The 21,172-nt window shown below is 51.8% G+C and overlaps 1 protein-coding gene across 2 annotated transcripts; it reads left to right on the forward strand.

The window, feature by feature from the left end:
* Positions 1-6,221: 6,221 nt before the first annotated feature.
* LOC144728134 (PI-PLC X domain-containing protein 3-like) lies at positions 6,222-19,229 on the forward strand. Of its 2 annotated transcripts, XM_078607446.1 has the most exons (6): positions 6,222-6,291; positions 7,954-8,007; positions 12,044-12,130; positions 14,018-14,889; positions 16,585-16,829; positions 18,175-19,229. In XM_078607446.1, the coding sequence occupies exons 2-6, from the start codon at positions 7,995-7,997 to the stop codon at positions 18,305-18,307; spliced, it is 1,350 nt and encodes a 449-aa protein (XP_078463572.1). In that variant the 5' UTR covers positions 6,222-6,291; positions 7,954-7,994; the 3' UTR covers positions 18,308-19,229. The 2 variants fall into 2 exon arrangements, with proteins under 2 accessions (XP_078463572.1, XP_078463571.1); XM_078607445.1 differs by lacking the exons at positions 6,222-6,291; positions 7,954-8,007 and adding an exon at positions 9,311-9,504.
* The last annotated feature ends 1,943 nt before the right edge of the window (positions 19,230-21,172 follow it).

Genomic DNA, 21,172 nt, shown 5'->3' on the forward strand with positions numbered 1-21,172 from the left:
GCATTTTGATGTGACGTCACATTTCTCAAACCCCCCCCCCCCCTCGTCACACATCGTCACAAATGTCTGACCCCCCCCCTAGGTGCGTGACGTCATTTATGGACGGCCCCTTTGTATCTTAGATCCTTACCACCCGTGCAGTTATAGATAGTTAGATTTTAACCTGCAATTGTATTCACAGACTCTGTGTTGTTGCCTTGGTGTGGTCTGGGAATGTTTTTGTTGCTGCCTTACCCAAGCTTTGAGTGTTGAAACATCTGACTTACGTAGATACTTAAGGCCGCGCCACGGTGGCTAGGAGATGTTAACTACCTCGCCTGGTATACAGGAGGTCGTGGGTTCGATTCCGACCCTGACGCCTGCTGCTGTGTATTTGGAGCCTGCGTGTTCTCCATGTGGTCGCGTGGATTTTTCTCCGGATCAATGTGCGTTTAGGGGCCATCCATTTAGTACGTACGCATGGAGGGGGAGGAGGGGTTAACCCAAATGCGTACGCTTGCGTATGGGGGTCTACTGACAATGTACGCATAGGAAACGGGGGGGGGGGGTGAAGCCTCGATAATAATTTGTCTCCATTGGCCTTCAAATGAGCCACAGTTCAGTTTCTTCAGCTGTCAGACAACAAGTCCTGCCGGGAGAAGTGGGACTGTGGGAAAGGTGTCACTCGTGTGCCACCGTGCCCCTGACTGCAGCTATCACGCAGCTGTGCTTCAGCCTGACATTGCGCGTGTTGACGAAACCCCTATAACGCGTCACCTGTTCGACTGGGTTCAGTCGGCGTCTGAACCTAGCGGACACTTAGACAAACGTTTTAAAGTTAGGCAACTTAATTATTTAATGTAGCCGGCGGTGGACTATCTGTTTGCTCAAACACGTTCATATTATTAATACTTGATCGTTTCTGCGTGGATTAAATATCGGCCGTTCTATAGGATTCAGGGGGGGGGGGGGGGGGTGCGTCAAGCGTAAGTACGCAGGTGGGGGGGGGGGGGTGTAAAAAGTACGCGTGCGTACAGGGAGGAGGAGGAGTCTAGTTTTGACAGATGTTTGCGTACCTACTAAATGGATGGCCCCTTAGAGTATTTGCATGGCTGCTGCTATAAATGTCCACATGATAAGCCACTTCGTTAAGCTATCATGTATGGCCAGCACACTTCTGAGAAAGAGATATCTAGTTGTGGGCCTTACCTGGCAAAATCAATTTTTTAAATAGTTTTTTTGAGTTTAACTTTATTTAATTGGATTTATATTTAGTGACTTGCTTACTCTTTCATATACTTTGCACTCCTGCCATGTTATTGAATTGTTTGTTCCCGTAACTAGCTGACCCGCCCCTACTGAACATCTGTGAAAAAGAGCTTCATAGCTCATCGGATTCCTCCAGTCAAAAGTAAAGATTCTGATGCTGTAATAGGCGTTCGCTAACTAGACCTTAGTATGTGCTGTAGGTGCGTCTCTCTTGTCACTGCTGGATGAATGCCTCCCCACGCCGCGTCGGGTATGGACGTTGCTTTGACCATACTTCACCACGCTGGTCAGCACTGTTTGGTTAAGGATGGGAGTGGTCAGATGGCATTCGCCACTGATGTTAGCCGTGGCAGGGGAATCTAGCTCACGATCAACAATGACAATGTGTGTGGCCCCACAATAAGATGTAATAGGCGACGTTTCGGGCAATGTCCATTCTTTACAGAACATAGAGAGGTCGGAGAGAGAGAGGATGATAGGAGTTGGAGGCTGCACTTTACACCATAGGGTGTGATACGCATTCCATAAATATATTTGCTTCTTACAAATAACAAACAAACCCTTTCACAATAATAATCGGACATAAAACGATACGGTACGGTATTAGCTGAACGGTCAAATTCTGCAGGAGCCGGATAGATTTTCAGAGCGACCGCTAAGGGGCGCATTGGCTTTATTTGAAACATCTCAACTGTTTAATGGCCAGAAATGGTAAAACGAAATTCGTATTTTTTATATTTTGATCCTGGCAAAAAAGGTCCCATGATGTGTGTTCAGCTGTCCGGGTGTACGTGCGTGTCTGAGTGTGTGTCTCTGAGTGTGTGTGTGTCTGCGTGTGTATGCGTTCGTGTCTGAGTGTGTGCGTGTCTGAGTGTGTGCGTCTGCGTGGGTGTGCGTGCATGTCTGCGTGTGTGTGCGTGTGTGGCTGCGTGTGTGTGTGCATGTGTCCGTGTGTGTACGTGTGTGTCTGCATGTGTGTGCGTGTGTGTCTGCGTGTGCTCGCTAACAGCACTTGCCCCTACAGTCTGTTAAGGCTATATGTGGGATCTTTGTCTTTTGTCTGCGTGTGTGTGCGTGTGTGTACGTGTGTGTCTGCGTGTGTGTGCGCGTGTCTGCGTGTGTGTATGTGGGTATCTGCGTGTGAGTGCGCGTGTCTGCGTGTGTGTACGTGGATGTCTGCATGTGTGTGCGCGTCTGCGTGTGTCTGCGCGTGTCTGCGTGCGTGTGTGTCTGCGTGTGTATGCGTGTGTCTGCGTGTGTGTGTCTGCGTGCGTGTCTGCGTGTGTGTGCGTGTGTCTGCGTGTGCGTGTGTGTGTCTGCGTGTGTGTGCGCGTGTGTCTGCGTGTGTGTAGGCGTGTATGCGTGTGTTTACGTGTGTGTGTGTCTGCGTGTGTGCGTGTGTGTCTGCGTGTGTGTGCGTGTGTCTGCGTGTGTGTGTGTGTACGTGTGTGTGTGTCTGCGTGTGTGCCTGCGTGTCTGTGCGTGTGTGTGTGCGTGTGTCTGCGTGTGCGTGTGTTTACGTGTGTGTATGTGTTTGTGTGTGTGTACGAACCCAGCTATCCGAGTTCGATTCCCACTCACGACCAACATCAGCAACAATCATCTGAATCGGGTCCTGGGTTTCTCATAGGTCGACTCATCCTCAAATTAGTACCTAATGCGGTGTAAAAATCAGCACTCGGGAAAACAAAATCGGCCGGACGTAGTGCTGACCACCCACCCCTTCGTGTGCTGTCACTGCCTTTATAGTTGCTAGCTAAAAGCACTTGCCCCAAAAGTCTGTTAAGGCTATAGGAGTTTTTTGAAATGATAGGGGTTTTCCCCTTTTTTTCTGGCAACAAAACTGAATCCATTTTTCCGAGGATTCATGTCTGCATTAACCACAATAGTTGCAGTCAAAATGCAAACAAAACACACACTCTGATAATATATGCATTGTCCTTCAAACTGATTGGTCCACACCAGAAACAGCTTTCTTTTGAGCCTCGTCTCAATTGGTGCTAGACCAGAGGACGCCAAATGGCGTACAGCTGTACGAGGCTCAAAAGAAAGCTGTCTCTGGTGTGGACCAATCAGTTTCAAGAACAATGCATACATTATATATTGACTACAAGTATTGTGGTTAATGCAGACATGAATCCTCGTTAAAAGGTTCCAGTTTTGTTGCCAGATAAAAGGGGAAACCCCCTATTATTATATTTTGGTACTGGCAAAGGAGGTCCAATGATGTAGAGGTTTTTTGTCTTTGTGTGCGCGTGTCTGTGCGAGACAGGCCCCCTCCACTTTCCTATATTGGTGTCATTCTTGCCTTCCTCCTCGCAAAATCATCCACTAGATCGTCAAAATCTAGCTGTCTGACAAGGTCTGACTATTGACATAAGTGACAATGAGCTGAGACGTGTTTGGCAACATGCTACTCCGCAGCTCATTTTTTTATTCTGCCTAAAAGGGAAAATGTCCGCTCACCCTGGCAGTTTGTCACTGGAAAAGTAAAAAAAATCCGAAGTGGCACGAAAACATTAGGGAACACTGACTGCAGATTAAGTGCCTGCAACGTCTCAAGCAATTTAGTTGGGCACTTCCCACCCTCAGAGTCAGACAAGAAATACTTGAATCGGATGAGTTCGTTGGAAAAGTTCATGTCCAGGTCTGATGGATATGCAGCGGAGAGTGCATTTACATTTTCCACGATAACATCACTGTTAGACACCTGATCTGACATAAACAAAACTCCAAAGAGACTGGTCAAACGCTTGTAAGCGTCCAAACGATGTGCAAGGCATGCCACTAGCGTATCAATGACCACATAAAATGTTTATATTTTTAACTTCTCCCTCCCCTCAAGTGTCACACCTGGCTCTGAGCTCTCATCTGCAAATGTTTGGCGTTTCCTTTTTCGCTGAAGATCGTGCTCATATGACTGAGAGACACCTGTCACATTTAAGGCTGTCCTTTAAAAAGCCTCAAACTAGTCTCGCTGTCCCAACACAAAATTCCTCAGCGAAGACAAAAGCTGTGTTGCTACAGAGATGTCAATGTCACTTTTCTGTAGGTGCATGCTTGTAGCGTGGAACCGGTCAAGTATGATGTCTCAGAAATGCAATTTATAACACGCGCAAATTTGCGGATGTAACGGCCACAACTCAGAGGCGCGGAGCCAAGCTCAGAGTCACTCGAAAGCGTGGTTATAGAGGTGAGTTTTTAAGTGTCTCTTGAAGGAGGCGATTGAGGTGATGCTGCGAATGTGCAGATGGATAGCGTTCCAGACTGTTGGAGCTGCCACCGAGAAGCGGCGCATAGACGTGACCATCCTGGATCTTGGTATCAAGAGGAGGTCGTGAGTCGCGCTGCGCAGGCATCTGCCGTGTGCTGAGCTGCAAGTCGTCAGTAATGAAGAAAGGTACGGCGGGCAGGCAGATGTGAAGGCATTGTGGCAGAGGCAGGCGATCTTGTATATGACCCTGCTGGCGATGAGTAGCCAGTTGAGGGCACCATCTCTGAGGTGTCCAATTTAGCACATAGTCCAGCGGCCTCAATTCGCGTATCTTTTTTCTCATTATCATCATTGCGCAGACCACCGAAGGCCTCTCTAATGTGGGTGGAATTTCTCCACGGTGCCCTTGGTTGACTCTGCCCGAGCGCTCCACCGAGTACTGGACAGCTATTTTAATGCCAGTCTGATATTTGTCTTCCCAAAGACTTTCCCCCATCTGTGTGTGGATGAAGAGCAACAGGTGTACATTGACTGCAACATTTAAAAAAAACTCGTCAGCCTCTGGGCTACTGCCGTCTAAGGTGTTAACGCCAACTAAGTTAAGTGAATGCGCTGTGCAAGGCACATGTGCTATCACATACACACACACACACGCGCGTACTGCGCGTGTGTGTGTGTGTGTGTATGTTAGCGAACACATATGAAGGCCGGCAAGGCACACGACGGGTGGGTGGCCAGCACCACGCCCGGCCGCCTTTGTCTCCCCAATGGCTATGTTTACGCATCGCATCAGGTACTCATTTGAGTGCCGGTTTAGATAATCGTCACTGGTGTTGGCCGTGAGCGGGAATCGAACCCGGATCACCGGGTTCTTAGCGACGTGGGCTAACCGCTGTGCCACCGCTCCACGTTATATACAAATATTCTGCATTACTACATTAACATACTATTGGGACAAGTGCTGTTAGTGAGCACCGATGAAGGCCGAAACGGCACACGAGGTGGTGGGTAGCCAACACCACGCCCGGCCGCCTTTGTCTCCCTAGTGGCGATGCTCACACATCACACGAGATACTCATCTGAGGCTGCGTCAACCTAGGGGAGGCCCAGGACCGGTTCAAATAATCGTCACCGGTGTTGGCCGTGAGCGGGAATCGAACTCGGTACACCAGCGCGCTAACCGCTACACTACCACTCCTCACGACATACACACCTACACACATACACAGAGGCAGTGTTATTTTGCTACACACGATTTCAATCATTTGCAGGAAATGTCCGAGTCGCCAGATCCTCTCGCGAAGCGAAGCGAGACCCAGAATTTGCGGAACCGAAAGCTGCATGGGGGATCTTAGTCTTTGTGTGAATGTGCATTGCACACATACATACATGCAGAGACAAAGAACCCCCGTATAGCCTTAACAAACTTTTGGGGCAAGTCATGTTAGCGAGCACCTATGAAGGCCGGAACGGCACACAAGGTGGCCAGCACCAAGCCCGGCCACCTTTATTTCCCTACATACGTACCACACACCAACAACAGCCGCCGTAAGCCACTAAGTAGCGATGACGTGACCACATCGCTTGTGCCAGGCTCGGTGCACTTTGAACTTTGAGGCCGTCACGTGAAGTGTCGACGAACGATCGCTGGCAGGAGCTGGCAGGAAGTCACGGGACGGACCCATATATAAATATATAATTGCACACACATACACACACACATACATACAGACACACACTCATGTGTGTGTATACACAGCGTATATATACCAGGGCTAAACTCACAGCGTCGCACATCGCCCAGGCGTGGAGCATGCAAGCAAGCGCTGGTAATCTGCTGAATACCCATCATCATCATCATCAGCTGCAACAGAAGCAGCATCATCATCAGCATCATCATCATCAGCAGCAGCATCATTAGCAGCATCAGGGCAACCGTAGAAGCATAATCAGCAGCAGAATAATAACCAAAGACAAAGATCCCCCGCATAGCCTTACTAGACTGTTGGGGCAAGTGTTTTTAGAGAGCATCTATGAAGGCTGGGCATGGTACGCATGGGGATGGGTGGCCATGAGCACGCCCGATCGCCTTTGTCTCCCCAGTGGCGGTGATTTTACACACCGCTTCAGCTACACATTCGTGGCTGAGTCGACTTAGGGGAGGCCCAGGACAGGTTCAGATAATTGGGAATCTAAGTCGGGTCACTCGTTTCGTCGCGCTAACCACTACAACAACCATAACCCCAACACAAACGGATTGTGTCTTATCATCAGCAGCAGCATCAGCAGCAAGCACTCACCATCACCACCATCATCATTAATAGCAACGTAATGATTGGCAACGCTATCATCAGCAACGCCATTATTACCAACACCATCATCAGCAGCGTGAACACAACACACACTCGTGTGCATCATAATCACCAGCTGCAGCAGCAGCACTACCATCATCACCATGTTAGTACTTCAGTGGGCTTAGCCTGGTAGGAGGGGGTTGTTTTATTATTTTTATCTTTTTCGGTGATTTATTGATCTTTCTTGTCCTTTGCACTCCTATCGTGTTTTTGTATTGTTTGTTGTTACGTTCTTACCCGCCCCGACTGAACATCTGTGAAGGGGAGCGTTATAGCTCATCGGATTCCTCCATTATAAATACATATTCCGAATCATGTTTTGTTTAAACGCTTTATAAGTATGTCTATTTATCGTCATCATCACGATCACCGTCATCAACACTGCCTCTTCACTAAACTAAAAACAATTTATATTTTACCAGCTAAGGCCCGTTGAGTTATTTAGATTTTTTTTTTCAGAAGCGACCTGGCCACAAATGATAGCTCAACGAAGTGGCTTATCACGTGGAAATGTATAGCAGCAGCCAAATACTCTAAACGCGCGTTGTTGATTCTAAATGTGGAAGGAAAGCCCGGAGGACCCGGAGAAAAAAACGCATGTTAACTCCCTCGCCTGGTATGCAGAATGTCGTGGGTTCGACCCAGACCCTGACGCCTGCTGTATATTTGGAGTTTGGATGTCTCTCTCTCTCTCGTGGTCGTGTGTATTATTCCACATTTAAAAACATTCGTTAAGGCTGCTATACATTTTGCACGTGATAAGCCACTTCGCTGACCGATCATTTGTGGCCAGGTCGCTGCTGAAAACGAACTATTTAGCTCAGTGAGCCTAACCTCGTAAAATAAAAAAAACAATTATTTAGTTTAAGTTTAAATATACAGCAGCAGGCGTCAGACTCGGGATCGAAGCCACGACCTCCTGTGTACCAGGCGAGGTAGTAAACATATCGCCACCGCATGTGGGAGGAAACCGGTAGGGAACAGAGCGTTGCCCCACTGCACGTGCGTGTGTTTTCTCCACGTGCAACCGGTTTCAACACACGTGGTTTTAAAGACGGCTCATTCAGTTGGCTGAAAATGTCGTAATTTTTCAGAGGACCGCTGCGATATTAACACGAGTCCCGCTGTTCCACACAGATCGCCTGCCACACGGTCACCTGTACGGGAAGGATTGAAGTATGGGTCAGGAAGGTGAGTTGCCGGGTAGCTGTGTAAGCCACGCTCTACCCACTGCTGGATGAGCAGCTCCCACTAATCTTATTATTTAGTTTGCCCCCCCTCACTGCCCCCCCCCTGGTCTAGCTTCTGTTCTCTAACCCGCGAGCTCCTCTTCCCGTCTCTCAGTGGAATCTCTACAGCAGTGTTCTTGACTCATATTCAGCGGCGGGGGGTGCCACTTTCGCTCATAAGACATCGTCAGGGACGCCCAGTGCCGGATTAAGCTAAATAAAAAAAATTTTAAACACGCAAATTTTTACCTGCATAGTAAAGTAATTGTATTTTTTTCATTTTTTTTATACAGTCAGATCATGCGACGGATCGCTAACATTATACACCCAGTCGTTCATAAAAGTTGAAGGCGGTATGAAGGCAGTATAGCACTATAGTAATAGAGCAAGTGCAGCATCACTGAACCGGAATTGATAGCTTGAAAGCGTTTAGCGCTGGGCCCTTGAAAGTGCGGGGCCCGTAGCATTTGTAGCTACGTTTGCTACTTGGAACATCCGGCACTGGGGACGCTCCACCATTTGAAACCATTGTGACAGCAGCTCACGATGATGATCGGGGGGTCTCCGCTGGTTGTGTGTTGTCGGTGGGAGCTGCGAGTCGCACTAAAGGCCACCACGTCTCAACCAGTGGCCCTTCGGGGCCTTGCTATGAAGACCACACTGCTCTACATGCTCCTTTGCACGCTTTTTTCCGCTTGGAGTTGTTCCATTCTCTCTGAACATTCATCCAGCAGTCGACAACAGATCACGGCTGCTGCTGCTGCTGCTGATAATAATAACGATGGTAACTGTTATGTAACGATGATGGTACCTATTATGTAATAATGGATGCACGTGGTCACACCACATACGCACGAACTGCAAGGCGATCGACTAACGAGCACCTTCCACCAGCAGGGGCTTGGGCAGGCCATTGCAGGGCTGTGCATTTACCTCTCTTTCTGTATCTCAGTGTGTGTGTGTTGAACTTCTTTCGCACCGTACGTAGCCAACCGTGCTAATCGGAGGCGCGGGACAAAGATCCCCCGGTTAGCCTTCACGTTCTGTTGGGGCAAGTGCCGATTAGCGAGTGGCACCTAAACGAAGGCCGGGACCGCACGCGAGGGGATGGGGGTAAGGCCAGCACCACGCCCGGCCACCTTTGTCTCCCCAGTGCTGATGCGAAGCGCACACCGCACCAGCCTGAGTCGACCTAAGGCGAGGCCCAGGACCGGTTCAGATCAATCGTCACCGGTGTTGGCCGTGAGCGGGTATCGAACAGCGCTAACCGCTGCGCCACCGCTCCCCCTCCGCCCCGCTCCTCCCACCGGACACGCAAGCGGATGTGTGTGAGTGTGAGATGTGGATGTGTGATGTGTGTGAGAGAGAGAGCGAGAGAGATCGTGAGTACGTGCGGGGGGGGGGGCTGAGCGAGGCCCAGGGCGGCGCACGATGGGGAGCACTCTTCGGGCCTCAAGAGGTGCTCGCTAACACGGCCACCAAGACTGTGTGATCGCGACGGAGCTGGGGGTTGCCTACGGATGGTGCCATGTCCCCAGTGCGGTTTGTGTGTGGTGTGGTCTGTGTGGTGTGTATGGTGTGTGTGGTGTGTGTGAGTGGTGTGGTGGTGTGGTGTGTGTGTGAGGTGTGTGTGTTTGGTGTGGTGTGTGTGTGAGGTGTGTGTGTTTGGTGTGGTGTGTTTCGTGTGTGTGCTGTGTGTGTGGTATCTATCTGTGTGGTGTGTGTGGTGTGTGTGTGTGGTGTGTGTGTGGTGTGTTGTGTGTGTGGTGTGTGTGTGGTGTATTGTGTGTGTGTGTGGTGTGTGAGTGTGGTGTGTTTTGGTGTGTGTGTGTGTTGTGTGTGTGGTGTGTGTGTGGTGTGTGTGTTTGTGTGGTGTGTGTGGTGTATTGTGTGTGTGTGGTGTGTGTGGTGTGTGTGTGTGGTGTGTGTGTGGTGTGTGTGGTGTGTGTGTGTGGTGTGTGTGTGTGGTGTGTGTGTGTGGTGTGTGTGTGGTGTGTGTGTGTGGTGTGGTGTGTGTGTGTATGGTGTGTGTTTACTGTATATATGGCTGTGTGTGTGTTCCCGTGTGGGGAGCGGTGGTGTAGCGGTTAGCGCTGCGCTACGAACCTGGCGAACCGAGTTCGATTCCGGCTCACGGCCACCAACACCCAGTTACGATTATCTGAACCGGTCCTGGGCCTCCCCTAGGTCGACTCAGCCTCAAACGAGTACCTGGTGCGATGTGTAAACATCGCCACTAGGCAGACAAAGGCGGTCGGGCGTGGTGCTGGCCACCCACCCCCTCGTGTGCCGTGCCGGCCTTTATAGGTGCTCGCTAACAGCACTTGCCCCTACAGCAGGGGCGGTTTCTTCATTAGGGCGATTGGGCGACGCACCACCAATGTCATTCAACCACAGAGTCACGCTAGCCGTCACTGTGCCTCTGGATATAGTCCAATCAGCGTCATGCTACGTTCTGTGGAGTACCGCCTCTTTTTGGGCGATTTCCCTCCAGCTGAGAATCGCCCCGAGTGGTCCCATAGACTTACATTCAAAGATGTTTTTTTTCGAACGGGGGCGCTGCAATGCATTCTCTATGGCTTCCGGGAGGGCTCGCCCTAGCGTGCTTACGTCAGCATACGTGCTTACGTCATCATACGTAAGCACGTTTCATCCAACAATAAAATTTGTCGCCACCTAGTGGAATCTTTAATAAAATAAACTTGAGTGGTTTGTTTTAATAGTGAGTATAGAAACAAACAAGATGTATTGTAAGAGTCACTTTATTTTTCATTAATATTAAAGAAGTGAAGTTGCCTTTACATGTTTAAGCTGTTAATTTATCCATTGCATGGGTGGACCTTATCCTTATCAATCATCCAGACATTTGCCCCCCCTGAGAGATTTTGCAGGAGCCGCCACTGCCCTACAGTCTGTTAAGGCTACACGGGGGATCTTTGTCTTTGTGTGTACGCGAGTCTGCCAAAGTGTGTGAACTAGTATGTGTTCTGTATGGTTGTATGTATGAGGTCGCTCCGGCATGAATAGGTGCTCGCTAACATCCCTGACTGTTGGCTATACATGTGAAGTACCGTTGATGACTCTTGGACACCGTTGGTGAGGCACACGTATTTATTCCGTACAAGTAGTCACAACTGTGGACATACAATACTAGAGGGGGTATCGGCCCCCTCACCCGGCTAGCTGGGAATACACTGCTAGCTATCTCTGACCTACCTCCTAGTCCTCCACTAACGGGCTAGGGGAGGCTGTCTGGCCCGACACTGGTAAGTCGGGCTACGGTACCCGGAGTCCCAGAGCACTAGCTCTGGTTCTCGGGACCACGCCGCTGGCTCGGTCCTGCGCGGCCCTGACAAGGGCGGCGTCCCAGGGGAGTCCAGGGCTCTAGCTAGACGATCTTCGGTCTTCACTGGTTTAGCTTTAACATTCTGCCCCGAGCCCTCTGACACATCCCCCTTTATACTCCACCCCCGCTGAGGGGTGGGGCCCCGGGCTGCCTGGTGCGGACGTCGTTGAGAGCACCCCCCCCCCGTGCACTCACGTAGCCCCGCCCACTGTGTTTGTTTCCCATAAGCTGCCATGCATAACGGCTCTCTCTCTAACACCCCTACACATGTTAAGGCCGGGCATTCGATGTTTCTTTTGTAGGCGCGTGTAAGAGGAGCGGTGGCGCAGCGGTTAGCCCACTGCAAATCCGGCTGAATTCGATTAATAATAATTTTCGACCACGGCTACCGCCGCCGTGTATTCACTTATGGCGAACTTCTTTCGCACCGTACGTAGCACAACCGTGCCCGCATGCCGCGTGCGCCGGATGATTGCTGAACGAAACCCCACGTGGGACACCAACTCCCCGTTGGTGGAGGCCCATGCGGCGGCAGTGGCGCGGGCCGAGCAGCCGAAGGTCCCGCGCCATATGTAGACCCCCGTCACGCAGTGAACTCCTCTAACGTCCGCCCCCCCCCCCCCTAACCTCACCACCCTTCGTCGCCTCGCAGAGTCGGCCCCCGTCAAGCACGCAGACTGGATGAGCTCCCTGCCGGAGCGCCTCCTCGACGTCAAGCTGCGGCACCTGGCCATCCCAGGTGTCCATTCCGATCGGATCGAACTCGCGACTCGCTTTCGTCGTGAGGGCGACGCCCGCGCTTTGTGGCACGCGACGCGGTTGGTTTGGGTGGACTATCGACCGTGACGGCAAACCACCGTGGTCTGTAATCCTTCAAGGCAGGAGGAGCAACCAGCATAGCTACGCAAACTCTCTGTCTCCTGAAGCCCTCTCGTCGTGGCTAACAGCAGACATTTGCCCCCATTGCCTCCCCGGATCTATTTTATTCACCCCATCTCCGCCATTACATTCACGCGCTGTAGCATTCTTAATTCTCTTTAAAGCGTCTTGGTCAAGGCGTTATATGAATTGCGTTGAGATAAGGCCTAGACATTGACGGCATCTGGGTTCCGAAATCATTGCTGCTGCTGCCGTTGTCATCATCGTCACCACCACGCGCAAGAACATGATATTGCTGAAAACAGAATAGGCTTTAACCCCCTTCTGGCAATAGTACAGGAGGTGTTAAGATGGTCACAACAGCGAATAGACACACTTATTGCAAGGCATCAAATCAAGCATTAACCACACGCGCTTGTCGTAAAACATGCAAACATCCTTTCATAAATAATGTACGGATGTTCGGCCTACGCATGGCTTTGTCTCACTACCAGTGTTAGACCGGAGAACAACACCAGAAGGCGAACAGCACAATGGTTATTCAAGTATCAAAGCATCATGAGCTTGGGTCGAGCAGTTATATCGATGGGACCCTTTTGCAATAGGTGCCTATTTGGTTGGTGTTTGAACAGCGTAACGCCTCCTTTGTATTATTGCCACAATTTGTGAATCCTTTTCCTGTTTTTTTTTATAATTTTGACACCGTAGATAACCGTAGAGTCCATTTGGTATCCGTGCAATCGGCCTCATGGCGCACGGCGATCATCGTCAAGGTAGGCGCTGCTGCTGCTGTGTCACAGGCACAGTCTGTGGTCCGTTTCGCAGTAGGGGGCGACGTTTGCTTCGTGGCTTTACCCCAATTCATTTTGGGACCGTGACGCCAGCGGCACACAGCGGCCTGAAGTATACACATACAAATCACGTACGTGTATGTTTGCCTGCCGATTTGTGCAGGCTTGGGGCAAAACACCAAAACAACAACAACAGCCCCAAACTATACCAAGACGACACACAGAGTACTTCAAATCGAACTGTCGATACAAAATTAGCAAATATGGCTGTATCCAGCACCATTCTTCTGCATCGGGATGCTTTTTTTGATGGAGGATTTATGACGTTAAGGGCGGAAGCAAGGGTTGTTCCAAGTGTTGGTGCTGCAGCGGCAAAGGCTTTATCACCCATTCCAATCATCGTTCTTGGGATAGTTAAAAGGAAATCAGATGGACGCCTTAGGTTTCTTGAGTTTGACAATGGGGATAAAGAATTTGCTAAGTAAGTATACAGCCTGTTCTCCTATAACGCGTGTTTTCATAATGCGAATTGGATATAACGCGATGAATGTATTAGTCAACAATTTTTTGCTACAACGCTGATGTCAATTGGATATAACGCTATGGAGTGAACGGAACTACATCACGCGAGTAGGAATAAGCAGTCGTACGGCCGCCTCGGCGTAGCATCATCGCACGAGGCGGGACACTGCTGAATGCTGCTTCTAGATGCTACCCATGCGCCTCAGTCTTTGTTCGGCTTGAGTTACGCAGGGGACTGTGCATTACCCCTTTATGATTTATTATGACCCGAATTTTTCTATGATGCGGCGTTCTTCAGGAACGCAACTACCACCGCGTTACAGGAGAACAGACTGTACAGTGCAGATTTTCCAATAAGGATTTGTATGCATGAACGGGGCCCAATGTAGATGACCGTTGTTGGATCTCTCTCGCTCGCCCGCCAACCCCGCAAGGCTCGCACAATTCCTTCTCGTTCGGCATCACGCACGAGTCCCCGGTGGGCCTCGACCTCTCCGGGGAGATCCGCGACCTCCTGGGTACCGCCGCGTCCCTCCTGGGGTCCGCGGGCGAAGCGGTCCCTCGCTACGCCGTGCAGAGCTGGGCCGTCACGCAGGCCCTCACTTTCCGTGAGCAGCTGGAGGCCGGCGTGCGCTACCTCGACCTGCGCCTGGCGGCCCACGATTGCGGTGATGATAGCGACGAGGAGAAGGAGGAGGATGACGATGATGGGAACGACGATGACGGCCGCGGCGGGAGTGGAGTAGGAGGAGGCGGAGGTGGAGGTGGGAACGGAGGCGACGATGGTGGCAGCGGTGGCGACGGTGAAGGCAGCAATAAGCCTGGAGATGGAGGGGGCGCTGGCGCAGGAGGTGGTGGAGGTGGAGGCGGCGGTGGAGGTGGCGGTGGAGGTAGTGGAGGTGGAGGCGGCGGTGGAGATGGGGACGACAGTGAAGCCGGTGCTGGAGGCAGCAGTGGCAGAACGGCCAGAGACAGTGAAGGCCGAGGTGGTGGTGGTGATGGCGGCGACGGCGGCGGCGGAGGCGCAGCAGCAGCGGGAGGCGGCGGCCGCGGTGTCGGCGTGCACTTCACCCACGGCCTCCTGGCGGGCCCCGTGTGGCGAGGCCTGCGGGAGGTGGGCGCCTTCGCGAGGGCCCACCCGCGCGAGGTGCTGCTGCTCGAGTTCAAGCACCACTACGGCCTGGGCGAGCGTCACCACCGCCTGGTGCTCGCTGCGCTCCGACGACACCTGGGCCTCCACAGGATCTGCCCTCGTTCGGAGGCCGCGGACGCCTCCCTGCGCACCCTTTGGGAGCGTGGGCGACAGGTGCGAGGGGCGGGGGGTGGGGGCCGTACGGCCTGGCTTCCTCCCAGGGAAGGCTCACGTCCACTTTGGGAGATGATGGCGGCCAGGCGCAGTGGTGTTGGCCACACCATCCCACCCACCCCCCGTGTGTCGTTCCCGACTTCACAGTGGGTACTGCTGCTCGGTAACCAGCAAATGCACTGTTAAGGCTTTGTTTGTCAATAGGTATTCCTCAACAGAACCATGTCCCGATGGTTTACGGATTTTTTTAACTAAAACTATTTAAAACTAAACTATTTTATTTTTATTTTACCAGGTAAGGCCCCACTAAGTTATGTAGCTCTTTTTTCAGAAGCGACTTTTCCACAAATGACGTCAACTTTGTGGCTTCTCACTTGGAAATTCATGGCAGCTCAAAAATTCTAAACACGTGACGTCGATTCTAAATGTGGAGGGAGGAAAAAGCGGGGGGACCCGGAGAACAATCTACGCCACCACGGGGAGCGTGGACATGCAAACTCCAAATATACAGGTGTAAAGGAGCCCCTTGGAGACATTCATATTTGTAAAAGTAGAGCTTTATTTCTAACGGAATGTATTTACAGTGCCGAGTATAACAACCGCCACACTCGTGATTACTTTGGCTATCTTCAGCCCCGATGGTTTCCACCAAGTTGATCTCGAACAGTCAGGCCTGAGGGTTTCCACCAAGTTGATCTCAAATAGTCAGGTGTCAGGGTCGAGATCAAACCCACGACCCCCTGCATACCAGGCGAGGGAGATAACATCTCACCACCGTGGTGGGCAAATCCCGCCACTCTGACGCCTTCAAACTAAACCGGGAATATTACCACTGACACAGTGACGTCAAAGCCCAGGGGCCCCCCAAAACGCGGGGCCCTGGCCAGTTTCCCCGACTCGGCCCACCGGGGGTCTTGTCCACTCCGTGAGGTTCACGTTTGTGAGTGTCGCGCGTATTTCCTTTTAGCCTGCAGGTGAGACGTCGAGATGATCGGGGTGAGTCTCGTTTGCCTGATTGAGTGGGTGAGTTGGTGAGCGGGTAGATTGAGTGAGTGAATGAATGGGTGACTGAGCAGCTGAGTCAGTAGGTGAGTGGCTGAATGAGTGAGTAGGTAAGTGGGTGAGTGAATGGATAGAAGAGTGAGTAGTTGATATGAGTGGGTGAGTGAATGGGTGAATGAGTGAGTGAATGAGTGAATGAGTGGGTGGGCACGAGTAAGCATGGAGACATGAAAGGTAAGTGAACAATTGAGTGGGGTTGGGTTTTTTTTGTACTTTAACTTTTTATATCACAAGGTAACGCCCACTGAACTATGGAGTTCTTTTTCAGAAGCGACCCGGCTATGACAAATGATAGCTCAACGAAGTGGCTTATCACGTCGAAATTCGTAGCAGCCAAATACGTTATAAACGCATGTTTCTAAATATGGAGGGAAAACCCGGAGGACCCAGAGAAAAATCCACGCAGCCACGGGACAAGCGACAGACACGCAGACTCCAAATATACAGCAGGAGTCAGGCTCGGGATCGAACCCACAACCTCCTGTATACCAGGCAAGGTAGTCAACATCTCGTCACCGTGACACCCCTGCACGAGTGGGCGATATGACGAGTGAGTGAGTCTGTTAACCCTCTACGCTGGGGGGGGGGGGGCGGGGTGGATCTTTGTCTCAACAAACAAACGCAACGTTGCAGGTCATCGTATTCTACGATGGGAGGGCCCTGGACGAGGAGGACCTCTGCCCCCTGACGATGATCCGCTCGCCGTGGCCCAACACGGACGACGTGGAGCGTGCGGTCGCCTTCCTGGATGAGGTGGCGGTGCGGGGCCCTTCGAGCGACGCGGCCTACCGCGTGGCTCAGCTCGTGCTCACGCCGAGCACGTCACGCCCGGGCCTAAAGCTGCTCTACGGCAGCCTCAGGGCAAGCCTCGTGCAGCCGTGCGTGACGTCACAGGCGTTGACATCGCACACGCAGAGTCGCACCACACCACATGGTTACGCCACACCACAGGGTCACGCCACACCACAGGGTCTCGCCACACCACAGGGTCTCGCCACACCACAGGGTCTCACCACACCACAGAGCCACAGCAAGTGGCACGCCCCCCCCCCCCCCCCCCGAGGTTCAGTGACATCATCGTACCATGCGAGACGACCGCTCGGACTCACATCGTCACCCATCGCGTTGCTCGATCGCACATCAAGCCATGCTGCCTCACCGCACCTCGTCACTCCACATCACCACCCCGACCTGTCTCTACATCCGTGTGTCTGTCTAAATGTGTTACCGTCTACCTGCATGTTTATTGGCAGCTACGTCTATCTGTGTGTCCATCTGTCTGTGTGTCTGTCTGTACGTATGGCCGTCTCTCCATCCGTCCGTCCGCATGTTTTATGTCCATCTGTGTGTGTCCGTCCGTCTGATTGCTCACCTACCTGTCGATACATCCATTCCTCCGTCCGTCCGTCTGATTGCTCACCTACTTGTCGATACATCCATTCCTCCATCCGTCCGTCTGATTGTTCACCTACCTGTCGATACATCCCTTCCTCCGTCCGTCCACCTCTCAACATAACCCGAACTATTAATATTCTCATTGTAATTTGTATGACTTCATCAATCCACTCCCCCCCCCCCCCGTCTTTGCACCTGATAGGATCACAGTGGTCGTGATTGTTGTGGGTTTATTCTCCAACACACCGGTGTGCTGAAGTAGTAACGAGTTTGCGTCTTTTGTTTACGTGACAAACCTTACTTATTGGCTGTGTCAGATAGTGACGAGTTTAACGACGCATTTTATATTTACGCGATTTAACCCCCCCCCCCCCCCCCAAAAAAAAAGTACATGTGCCTGTTTCTCTCTCCATCCATCCATGTTTTATGTCCATCTGTGTGTGTGTCCTTCCATCCGTCCGTCTGAGTATATATCCATTCCTGTTTCTATCCATTCCTGTATATATGCATTCCTGTTTCTATCCATTCCTGTTTCTATCCGTTCCTGTATATATGCATTCCTGTTTCTATCCATTCCTGTTTCTATCCATTCCTGTATATATGCATTCCTGTTTCTATCCATTCCTGTTTCTATCCATTCCTGTATATATGCATTCGTGTTTCTATCCATTCCTGTTTCTATTCATTCCTCCGTCTGTTTGTCGTCCGTCCGTCCACCTCCCCGTCTGTCTGTCCGTCGTCTCTCGGCCCGTGCGTCCGTCTCTCCGGTTATCCGTCGACCCGACTCTCCGCGTGTCCGTCCGTCGGTCCGTCCGTCCGTGGACGCAGGAACATGCCCACCCTGGTGGCGTGGCTCAAGTCGCAGCGCGCGGGCCCCCAGGGCGTGAACATCGTCATCGCCGACTTCGTGGAGCTCAGCGACTTCATCCCCAGCGTCATCGCGCTCAACGACACCCTCTGAACCCCCCCCCCCCCCACACTTAAAGCCGCGAACGCCTCCAGTCATCGCCGTGCTACGATCGACGTCAACCCTCAACCGCATCGGCTGCGCAAACCGTGGCAACGGATGCGGATGATAACCGATGCACGAATGGAAAACGTAAAACTCTCCAGTCGGTGTGCGACTGCGGTCGGCCAGAACGGACCCCCGTACGACGACGTGTCACGGCGCGATTGCCCCGATCCGCAAATACGGAGTAGGGAGACATTGTCGGGACGATGATACACTCCGCTGTGAACTTGTAGTTGTTGCTCTGCATCTACACCAGCAGCTGTACAAAATAAGAATAACGTTTATCTATGCGTCCAGTTCGCTGGCTGGCTGGCTTCTGGCTGGGCTCCTGTCCACGACCACCACCACCACCACCGAAGCGAGTTGGGTGACTGGCTACACGGGGTTTTTCTGTGCAACAGATAAGCATTGAATTGGAACGGTGGACGAATGGTGGCGGGTTTAACGACGTGTATATTTACACGATTTAACCCCCCCCCAAAAAAACCTGTATTGTGGATGATATTGGTCGCGAAAGCTTACGTATTAAATGGTGGAAGAAGTTTTGAAGATGTATAATAAGTCACAAGAGGTTGCAGTAACGACACGAGAAGACTGTCACGGTTCAGTTCACATTGCTATAACTTTTCAATTTGTCTGTTCATGTAATTCTTTGACCAGAATATTCTTTAATTTTTTGGCAATATAGATTTTTTTTTTAAACCACGCAATGCATTATCTTGCCATGCTTCTGTATTATTACGTAAACCTGCAGATTACGTTCCGTACTCCCGAGTACAGCAGGGGATTGTGAGAAGCGTTTCCAAGATAACAAACCGCCACTCTCATGGTATCATCTCCCACAAATAAAGATCCCCCCTTGAAACCTCAACAGACTTGGGGCAAGTGCTGTTTGCGAGCAGTACCTATGAAGGCCGGCACGGCACTCAAGGGGGTGGGTGGCTAGCACCAAGCCCGGCCGTCTTTGTCTCCCCAGCGGCAATGTTTATACACACCGCAACCAGGCACTCGTTTGAGGCCGAGTCGACCTGGGGGAGGCCCAGGACCGGTTTAGATAATTATCACTGGCATTGTCCGTGCGCGCTAACCACCCACACCTCCCCCCAACTCTCACCTCCACCTCCCTCTCCTCCCTGCAGTCGATTCACGCGGACATCCGAGTCCCTGGCAAGGCGGCCACTGCTGGGGATAACAGCTGATGCCCCCTTCCCCCTGCTACCCTTAGCCCCCTGCAGCCCCCCCCCTTCAACCCCCCCCCCCCCATGTGATGGCCATTACCGGGGGGTGGGGGCCGGGGGGGGGGTCAGTAACCTTACGGCTCCAGAGCCGCAATGGGGCGGCTCCGAAGGGGTGGGGGGGACTGCTTCGTGACGTTCTATTTATGTAAGGGGCCGTCCATAAATGACGTCACGCGATTTTGGACGATTTTTGACCTCTTCCCCCCCTTCGTCACACGGCGTCACAAAAAGTCAGAACCCCCCTCAAATATGACGTCACAAAGCTCTGCCCCCCTCCCCCCAAATAAAACATGCTTCAAATCGCATTAAACTATTGTCATTGTAGTGCGTATTTAATGTGCCGCTGCACTCTGATGTTGTAGGAGAAAACAGTCTATTTAATTAAGTAGAACGTGTCGTCTATATTTATTTAAAGTTGCGCATTTTTACGTGACGTCACATTTCTCAAATCCTCCCCCCCCTCGTCACACATCGTCACAAATGTCTGACCCCCCCCCCCCCCCCGAGGTGGGTGACGTCATTTATGTACGGCCCCTAAGGACTACCACCAGTCCCAGTATCTACCACACCGCAATTGCTGCGGCTCTTTAAATATTGAGGGAGTTGTTTATACTGGTAGGAACCTCCTGGTTACACCAGCCCACAGGGGATTATTGTGTCCGTCCGTCGTGCATCCAAAAATGTGAGGGTGTAGTTGGGTGGAGAGGGGAGGGTGGGGAGGGGCTGGGTGGGGAGGGAGGGGCTGGTTGGGGAGGGGAGGGTGGGGAGTGGCTGGGTGGGGAGGGAGGGGCTGGTTGGGGAGGGGCTAGATGGGGAGGGGCTGGGTGGGGAGGGTGGGGCTGGGTGGGGGGTGGGAGGGTTGGGGCTGGGTGGGGAGGGGCTGATCACCCCGTGGTGCCCTTATAAAACTCAACGTTTAACCTACTCACGCCGGCTTGTGCCCGCCCTCACAGTCGGGCATATTTGCGGAATACACCACGTCGCCGTTGACCCTGGCCATTGACCGAGCAACCCAACGTTCCTACGAGCTCCCTCCGCATGAGGAATGTGTTCTGCACTTCTCCAACGTCTGCTACTGTTGCTTTCGTGTCTTGCATTGGCTTTGCTGCAGTGGCATTGGGTTTTCTGCACCTTTCTAGCCCCGCCCACTTCCCCCCCCCGTCCAATAGCATTTCACGCAATGCTACCCTCCCCCTACTCCCCCCCTCCCTTGCTCCTCCCCCCTCTCTAACTTATATAACCCCTTAACACAGCATCTCCTCTCCCATTTCAGCTGAAATTGTCTTGCTCTAGTTTTCACACCTGATGATGATTTCTCGAGTTGCAATCGAAACGTCGTGATAATTTTTTATTATGTTGAATTTTTATTATTTCATTATTTCCCTTCTACGTGACTTTACCGACAGAACCAAGGATACTGCGAGGAGATCAACAGCCTGCCGAGTAGCGCAACACAGCGCTTGTTGTAACGCGTCCGACCCCATAGCCCAGGCAGAGGTTGGCAAGCGAAAAATAACAAGATAGCGATTTATTCTTAATTTAGGAGCTTTCGTGACTGCAGGAATTATTCTTTGGT

Source organism: Lampetra planeri, chromosome 27 (genome assembly GCF_965212315.1).
Source record: "Lampetra planeri chromosome 27, kcLamPlan1.2.h2, whole genome shotgun sequence".
NCBI lineage: Eukaryota > Metazoa > Chordata > Hyperoartia > Petromyzontiformes > Petromyzontidae > Lampetra > Lampetra planeri.

Coding starts and splice junctions, on each gene's coding strand:
- LOC144728134 (XM_078607445.1), top strand. CDS start 9,477: ATGGGGAGCACTCTTCGGGCCTCAAGAG. Junction 9,505..12,043: donor CACTCTTCGGGCCTCAAGAG/GTGCTCGCTAAC, acceptor GTCGCCTCGCAG/AGTCGGCCCCCGTCAAGCAC. Junction 14,890..16,584: donor TTTGGGAGCGTGGGCGACAG/GTGCGAGGGGCG, acceptor GCAACGTTGCAG/GTCATCGTATTCTACGATGG.